Below are 8,176 nucleotides of genomic sequence, written 5' to 3' on the forward strand. Positions count from 1 at the left end.
ACTTTAACTTTTGAGTCCAAAGCCCTTGGTCTTTCCACTCTACCAGGATTTCTCTTTCCCTACTATCTGCAAAAAAAAAATCTTTTCTGGCTCTGATGTGAGTTTCTGTAACTCTTCATAGAAATGATTCTCAAGAATCTGGGTTTAGATTAAGACCACACACTTAGATGTGTATTACTGTAACTTCGTAGCAACTTTCTTATTACTATTGCTAGCAAACCTGTCAGTCTTGAAAATTTAGCTAAGCAAACTATCCTTCCCAGGTAGAGAAGCCTGAAGACTCCCGTTCCAATCTATCATTAAACAGTTTCAAAATCTCTAATGAGAACAACTGGTTCTAAGGCCTATCTCCACGATGATTTGAATATTCTTTTACTACCTTGTCTCAAATTAGAGTAAAATGTCATTTCTTAGGAATATGAAAGTAATTTCATCTCTATTATGTTGATGTCTGTGTTTTACTTTATACTGTAAGTCTCAAGCACAACCTTCCTAGCTTTTAAGAATTTACCCTTCAGTTTGACTTCAAATAGAAGTTTGTAAACTGTGAAATCCTATCAATTTATACACACTTCTGCTACCATGAAGACTATTCAGTTCCACTGAAATCTGGCATTAATGAGGCCAGCTTAACATATTAACAAAATTTAGAACATTTTCTGTTCTTTGATAATTCTAAATCAGATTATCTTATTATTAAGATAATTATTAAGATTAAGATGTCAGTTTCAGGTTTAAAAACTCAAATATACGCAAACATCCAGGAGTCAGCTGAGTCAAGACACTTGAAAAAACACTTGTAAACTTTTTTAGAGACAGGCGAGAAACCTACCTACGAGTATTCCTGGTTCCTCCCTGAGCAAATCCTGGTCAACTTCAATGAATAAAAAAAACCAAAATCCCAAGATACAAAGTGGAAGTAAAAACTTCCAGGCCCAGCCAGAAGATCTCTAAGTGTCTATTGTGAAACAAGACTCTTCAGATTTTCACAGCACAATGAAGAAGAAAAGAAGCAAAACAAGAGGATTGAGGTGACAGCTTCTTTCCTGGGGGAAAGACCAACCTGAAGAAGGGCCCCCAGTTTCTCTGTAACTCTCCGGAATCTCATCTGTGAACAAATCCTTGAGTCTCCAGCATCTCTCCAAACACCTGCATAACCCACTGCCAGGAGGGAGCACAGCTCCGTGTGACCTCTGTCCCTAGAGTACCACCAAATGGAAAGCCACGAATTCGCCAGATAACATAAGGTCCATTGTATGTACAGCAGGTATCAAACTTTTAAGAGAAGCCCGACAGTCTCTGGTCAAGTCCTAAGGCTGTATGAGAAACTCAAGGTGTGACTGGAAAATCTTGCCCTATCCCTCTTTACCGCAAAACTGACCCTGCCCTTCTTCCTCCATCCATGCACCCAACACACCTTCCCAGACCCTTCTAAAGCAAAGAAACCTCCCCACATGCAGTCTACAGGAACCGTCTTCTCGGTGAAATCTGACCATTTTGTAAAGCCTCCCCGAAGAAGAAAAGATCAAATGAGACTGGCTCAGCCGGGTCCCGAGGTGACCCCAGAGTTAACGTATTTATTTTCACGCTGCAACTGCGGATTGCTTTACAGAGACATTTCATGCTGTAGCTCTGCATGGAGCTGAGGACAAAAGTAACATTTTTATTAACGTTATAATTATTATAATTATTCTTTAACAAAGCTATTAAATAACCTGTACAAAGCCCGGACGGGTCCTAGCAAAAAAAAAAAAAAAAAAAAAAAAGCACAATTTCAAATCTCCCAAGGTCCTTCTGCTTTAACTCAACAGTGTTTCCTATATACAAGGTCAGCCCAGTGTGGTCCCCCAAAACTGTAGATCTCCTAGACGGTGGGAATGGTTAAGAGCTTGAAACCGCCCTGGCGTGACGCAGTGCTCCTCACCCTACTTCCCCTGTTCCTCCGGGGCACAGGGTCCCTGTCCGAAGGCTGGGCCAGGGAAGCTGGGAGCCCGGCGTTGCTTTGGGAGGAGGGCAGAAGGAAGACGCAAGAGCCTGTTGGGTCTTCCCTCCGCCAGCTGCCCACAGAGCTCCAGAACCTCCCCAAAGAGGGGCTGGGAAGGGAGTCCCAGGCGGGAGAGGCCTCGGGTCGCCCCGCGGTAGGCTCACAGGTCCCGCGGGTCTTCCCGCTTGACCCCGGCTTCGGCAACTTTGAGCTTCTTATTCTGGTGCGTCTTGACGTGCTTGGCGAGGTGGTCGCTGCGCATGAAGCGCTTCCCGCACTCTGGACAGGCGAAGCGCTTCTCGCCGGTGTGAGTCCGCAGGTGCCGCTGCAGCTCATCCGAGCGCGTGAAGCTCTTGCCGCAAAAGAGCCAGTTGCACACGAAGGGCCGCTCGCCCGTGTGCCAGCGCAGGTGCGCCTTGAGGTGCGACGTCTTGCCGTACACCTTGCCGCAGCCCGGCACGTGGCATACGTGCTGCTTCTTCTTGCCCGGCTCTGCCTCGGGGGCGCCGCCAGCCGCCTGGCAGTTGGGGCAGCGGCAGCGGCGGCACCTCCTGGCCGTGGCCGCCAGGGGGGCCTTGGTCTGCAGCAGCGCAGCGATCTGGCTCTGGTACTGCGCAAAGTCCGACGGGCCCAACACCAGGCCCCGCTGCAGGGCGGCGGCTGCGGCGGCGGCGGCGGCGGCCGCTGAGGCGGGGAAGCGAGGTGCGTGCGGGCCCCCGGCGCAGGCGCCGGAGAGGCCGCCCCCCGGAACCCCGGAGGTCCCCGGACCGGTGCCCGCCTGCGGGATACTCCACCACGGGAGGTCGTCGGGGGCTGGGTTGGGAGACAGCTGGCGGCACGTGGGTGGCGGTGGTGGGGGCGGCGGGGGCAGCAGGTTGGAGTAGCCGGGCGGCAGCGCCGCCTGTGTAGGGTAGGGCACATAGGCAGGCGCGCAGCTGGCGGGCAGCGCCGCCATGCTCGAGGGCAGCATCTTGACCGGTGAGAACTCGTAGGGGTACGAGGGGTCGGCGGGGGGTGTGAGCGGCAGCTCGTGGGCCGCCCCAAAGGACGGCTGCAGGTGCGTCTTCTGCGGCGTCAGGCCCAGGCTGGGGTGCGGGGGCGGCAGCGCGCCCGGTGAGTGCGCGGGCATGTCGGCGGTCCACGGGTGAAAGAGCCTGGAGGGCGAGCCCAGCGCGGGGTCGTAGGGCACCTGCAGGAAGTCCGGGGGCGCAGCGGCTCCCGGCTGGCCTATACGGCTACAGGTGGCGGCTAGCAGCGCCAGGGGCGAGTGCTTTCCCAGGTCCGGGGAGGCGCTGGGGGTGCGGTCCTGCATGGGCGGCGGCGGCGGGGAGGGCGGAGAGGAGACAAAAGGTTAGCGCTCCAAGCGCGGTCTTCAGGCCGGCCCGCCACCCCCACACCAGCTATTATATCACCGCCCCTCCCGCGTACCGGCTGTCCCTCCCCCCACCCACCGCACCCCCGCACGCACCCACCAGTACCGTTAACTTTTGGAGCCTGCGCTACCTGAACGCGGAGCGCTCGAGCGCTTCCTGTTAAACTACTTGGTGCAAAGAGACGCCATCCAGACTCAGAGGAAGCAGGCACACGGTGGGAGGGGAGAAGGATCCGACGGGCCGCTCAGGCCTCCGCGGTCAGAAAGGGTGTGGAAACACCCACAGACCAGCGGCCTATCCGCCCTCCCTCCCACCTTTTAAGCTACTCTCGAGCTCCTCCTACGCCCGCCCCAGCCTGAAATTCAGCGGGAGGGCCCCAGCAGGGTGAGCTCGGGCTCTGTTCTTGGCCAGACTCGCAAGCCCGAACAACCCTCGGATCCGCGCGTCCCTCCCCCAAAGGCCACACTCTGGACACCAAGGTTAGGTGCGAAGTTGACGTGGGCACCACTAGGTCTGACTCCAGCTGCATCCACCGAACAGGGTCCCTTTGAGATTCAGGGTGCACAGAGTACCACGATCGATCCGGACGCGACCCTTCCCACCTTTCCCTGTCTCCCTCCGAGCCCAGACCTGACCTGGAGGAAGGCCTGCAGCGAGTCGTTCCGGAGGACGGCCACGGCGGCCATAGCTACAGCTTTCGGGCCGTTGGCTGCGGAGCAGGGCGCTGCCGAGGCATGGAGACCCGAAGGCGAGGACGAACGGCCGCCCAGCGTCCCTCCCCGGCGCCCTCTCTGTGCTCCGGGGCCCTCCCGCCTGCGCCTCTCGCCGCGCCCCGCTCGCTCGCCCCGCGCGCGGTCTGAGCGCTTCAGGATCACCTCCAAGAATTTGATAAGGACTTTGCTGGGCCGCCAGCCAGTCAGAGGGAAGATTTATGGCTTTGAAGTTTGCCGCTACCCAATCATCAAAGAATAGCGGCTCTTTCAGAAGCGAAAGCAAATCCTTTGAATCCACAAAGCTCCTATGGTGTGTTTGTTGGTCGGGATAAAAGAACTGATTATTAGGGGGGATGGGAAGGGAGGAGATAAAGGCGGGACAATTAATGAAGTAATCACTATGTGGGAAATGTATATACACAAATAATTGGATTTTCCTGATCAAAGGGGGCCTTGCCGCCTGGAGACCCGCGCTTGGGTTGCTTGAGACACTCGATCCTCCTCCCCCGTCCCGCAACTCCCTTGCAATTAAAGATTTGCACCGAGGCAGCGCCCAAAGTGACAAAGTGTCTTTGTTATCTCCAGAGAAATCTGCCTTTGGCTTCAGGGCGAGGGACTTTGAGACTGAGATGAGGGTAATTCCCCCCTCCTCCAGTACTTACACACCCCGCACCGGAACAGCACACCCAGCAGCCTGCGCACACCGCAGACCCCAGGGAATTCCCGGGGCGGAGCGTGGGACGCACCTCGCCGGGCCGGCCGCGTGCCCTCTACCCCCGCCCGTCGCGGTGGAGCCGCGGGCAGGGTTCTGACCCGGGGCGGAGCCAGGCGGCCGCCCAGGGCGGCGGTGGGTAGCGCGCACGCTCCTGGGCCGCCCGCCTGACAAGCCACTGTAGCTCTCTTGTGACATTCCTGCTGGCGACCTGGAAGTTTTCTTGGGCCACAACTTTTGCAAATAGTGAGCCTGGGAAAAACACCCGGAGCGCGCTTACCACCACAGCTGAGCTTGGCAGGACACCCAGAGCAACCCATGATATACACCAGAGGAAAAAACTGTACGTCGCTCTTCTCTCTTCAGGCAGGCAGCCCTGGACCACCGCGAAGGGCCGGGCAAGCAGCTGACCGCTACTGGCCCCCACCGAAGCCTCCCGCAGTGCCGGCAATTTCTCCCTCCAAGCCCCGTCCGGCGAGTGAGCGCTCTTTGCAAGCCGCACACACCTACCGGGGAACTACTTGGAAAAAGTAAGGCGCGGTCGAGGAAACCTTTTGTTGTCCAACAAACCACAAACAGTACGAGGGAGGCCCTTTAACCGGAAGGAAAAGTCGATAAAAACTGTTGTTCCCGTCACCTTTGTAAAGAGAAGAAAGTTCAGGCGCGGGGCGTGCGCCCCGGGTTAGGGAAAAGCTCACCCTGAACCCTCGCTGGCCCGCCCGCATGCCCGGCCGCGGAAGGACGGTCGGCCACCTGCCCCTGTCCGGCCCGGGCTCCAGGCGCGTCCTGCCAAGTCGGTGTGGACGCAGGGATCTCCGCACCTGGGAGCAAGGGGTCGCGGGAGGAGGAGGAGGCGGGCGGAAAACCGCGGAGTCCTCACGGCACTGGCGGGGATTTAGGGCCGGAAGGGCAGCTGAGGCCTCCCGCAGGCTGCCGCCGCTCACGTGGCGGTGCAACCGAGCAGGCCGCCTGGGCTTGGCGGACCGCGCTCCACGCCCGGCCTCCCCGCAGACACGGGCTCCTCTCTCCGAGGTCGCCGACTGTGCGGGGGCTCTTTGAGTTTTATTGCGTCCGGCCTTCCTGCGCGTGGCCAGGACTGAAGGGAGGACTGACCGTGTGGTCCAACTCGTGGTGCGGCGCCCGCGGTTAGCCCAACTCCAACAGACTTCTGATTCGGAGACTGGGCTGTATCCTGGTGCCTTCTGCATTTCCATCAGGGGTCGGGATGCTACGCCCACCAGACATACATTTCCCCAAGCCCAGGGCCTGTCTTCGAAATAGAAACATCATGCGGAAGAAGAGTGGGCCACCTGCGGACCAAATACTATGAGTATGCACGCCCCCCGCCCTTCCCCCCCCCCCCCCCCCCCCACCGCCAAGGTGCTAACCCAGGAAGGATGAGCAGTGACCACCATACAGCTCACTTGGCCAAAGCTCCCGAAGATGAGGTCCAGGTACTCTGGGAGCTGGGAAGGGGAGGGGACTTAGTGTTTTGCTCCATGGCCTGGCAATCGTACCCCTTTCCACGCCTCATCCACGGGGTGAGTCCCCGTGAAGCCTGGGACCCGAAGATGCCCTTTCTCGGATGCAAATCAGAAGCCAGGGAGTTTGGTGGCGCACACTCGCGCCTGCACACGTCCGAACTGTCAAGCAAGTCTCATCCCTTAGAGCGTTTCTTCTCCGGCTCCTTTCAGTTCTTCAAACCCCTCTGTTCCTAGAGTCAAGCCGGTCTGGGCCAAGCAGGCTGGAAAGCAGTCTGTTTGCCGAATATGTTCACTATTTTAACACAAACGCAAGAAAAGCCTATTCACATCTGCGTAGTTGTTACAGGAGAAAACTTTTTCCTCCAAGATGCCCCCATTAGCCATTTTAACCACCACCAGCGGCCAGGAGGCAAAAGAGAGTAGTGCTTGCTGGTTAAGAGGTCAGACTCCGAAAAACCTGAACCCAGATTTTCTAGTTCCCGCTTTCTAGTTGGTGACCTTAGCAAGCAAGTTACTTAGCCTCTTCGTGCCTCAGTTTCCCAATTGGTAAATGGGGGTTATAATAGTGCTCATTTTATGGAGTGCTTGTGGGCTTAAAAGAGGTAATATAAGCAAAATCTTTAAGGCAGTGGGGTGCACAGTAGGCCCTCTCATGCCTTGGTTGAGGTCCTTGCTGTAGGCCTTACCTCCGTTTGTGAAAACCCGTCACGACTGCAGCCCTCCCAAGCACGAGCTGAAGTTTGGAGAAAGACTTTTACAAGCTGCTGTTAAGCTTCCCTCCCTCTGCAGTCGGGGACTCCTGAAAAACTTACTCTTAATGAAGTAATGTTCGGAGCGTCCATTAAAAATGCAATGCCCGGAGATCAAAGTACAATATTTATTTTAGAAATTTGTTGCAATCACCAAGAGATACAGGTATCAAGGCCAGATGTCAGTTCCGTTACACAAAGCCCCTCGCCCGGGAAGAGCGTGTGGCTGCTCTGCCATAATGTAAAGAAACATCAAAGACCAAGCGCGCTGCAAAAGTGCGCAGCCGGGAGGGAAGGAGTGAGCCCGGGAGGGCCGGGCGCGCCCCAGACAGCGCGGGGGCTGCGGGGGCGGGGGTCAGTTCAAAGAGGTATCCGCTGGGGCGCGAGTTCACAGGAGGGAAGATTTAATGGGCTTTCTTTTGTTGGTGGGTGTGTTTGTGCACAGAGGACCCACGAACTCCTCTGTGGTCCTCCAGCCGGAGGGCGGAGGTGGAGGGGCGGGGAGAGGCGAATATGGAGCAAACTTTTACCGCGGCGGGGGGCGGGGAGGTTGAATACTAGCCTCCCCGCAGCGGCAGGCGCAGTGGAGCGGCTCTCCTAGCTGCAGGGCTCCGAGGCCGGGAAGTTTGCGTCGCAGTTTCTTCGCGGGCGGGCTGCGAGCGCCGACCAGGTGCCACCAGCGAGAAGAGGCGGGTAGGTGAACCCGCAGGGGCACTCGCGCGATACGCGGATCTACTCAGCACGCTCCGGATCCATTCCAGAGAAAAGCGTTTGCTGAGATCTCTGGATCACTACTTCGCGCTCGAGACTGGTATCTCGCCTCGGGCATTTCTTTTTCTTTCTTTCTTTTTTTCTTTTTTTTTTTTTTTTTTTTTTGGCAACAACTGGGGACCCACGCCTCTAGAATCAACCCAATCAGTCACCCATCGCCAGTTGATTTTTAAAAAATCGATGCATTATTTAGGTCATTTCAACAAATTCTTAATTCATTGGCTGTATACAGCAAGGTGTTGCTTAACTGCCCAGATCCCCCCTCCCTTTCGCCATCCCTCGCTAAAGCCTCAATCTTCCAAGTGTTCCTGTCTACCTAGTTAATACAGTACCCGTCATTGCTTTATTAAAGGTGCTGGGAGGGGAGGGGTCAGAGTTTCCCTTGTACTA

The 8,176-nt window shown here is 56.3% G+C and overlaps 1 protein-coding gene across 2 annotated transcripts; it reads right to left on the bottom strand.

Annotated features, from left to right (window-relative positions):
* Window positions 1–1,540: 1,540 nt before the first annotated feature.
* SP5 (Sp5 transcription factor) lies at window positions 1,541–4,847 on the bottom strand. 2 transcript variants are annotated; one of them, XM_019459200.2, is made up of 2 exons: window positions 3,993–4,847; window positions 1,541–3,290 (listed from the first exon to the last, which is right to left on the bottom strand). In XM_019459200.2, exons 1-2 carry the CDS (start codon window positions 4,041–4,043, stop codon window positions 2,145–2,147), a joined length of 1,197 nt encoding a protein of 398 aa, XP_019314745.2. In that variant the 5' UTR covers window positions 4,044–4,847; the 3' UTR covers window positions 1,541–2,144. The 2 variants fall into 2 exon arrangements, with proteins under 2 accessions (XP_019314745.2, XP_019314754.2); XM_019459209.2 differs by having other exon boundaries at window positions 3,488–4,847.
* Between the last annotated feature and the right edge of the window lie 3,329 nt (window positions 4,848–8,176).

Source organism: Panthera pardus, unplaced genomic scaffold (genome assembly GCF_024362965.1).
Source record: "Panthera pardus isolate Hobbes unplaced genomic scaffold, ASM2436296v1 HiC_scaffold_10, whole genome shotgun sequence".
NCBI classification, from domain to species: domain Eukaryota; kingdom Metazoa; phylum Chordata; class Mammalia; order Carnivora; family Felidae; genus Panthera; species Panthera pardus.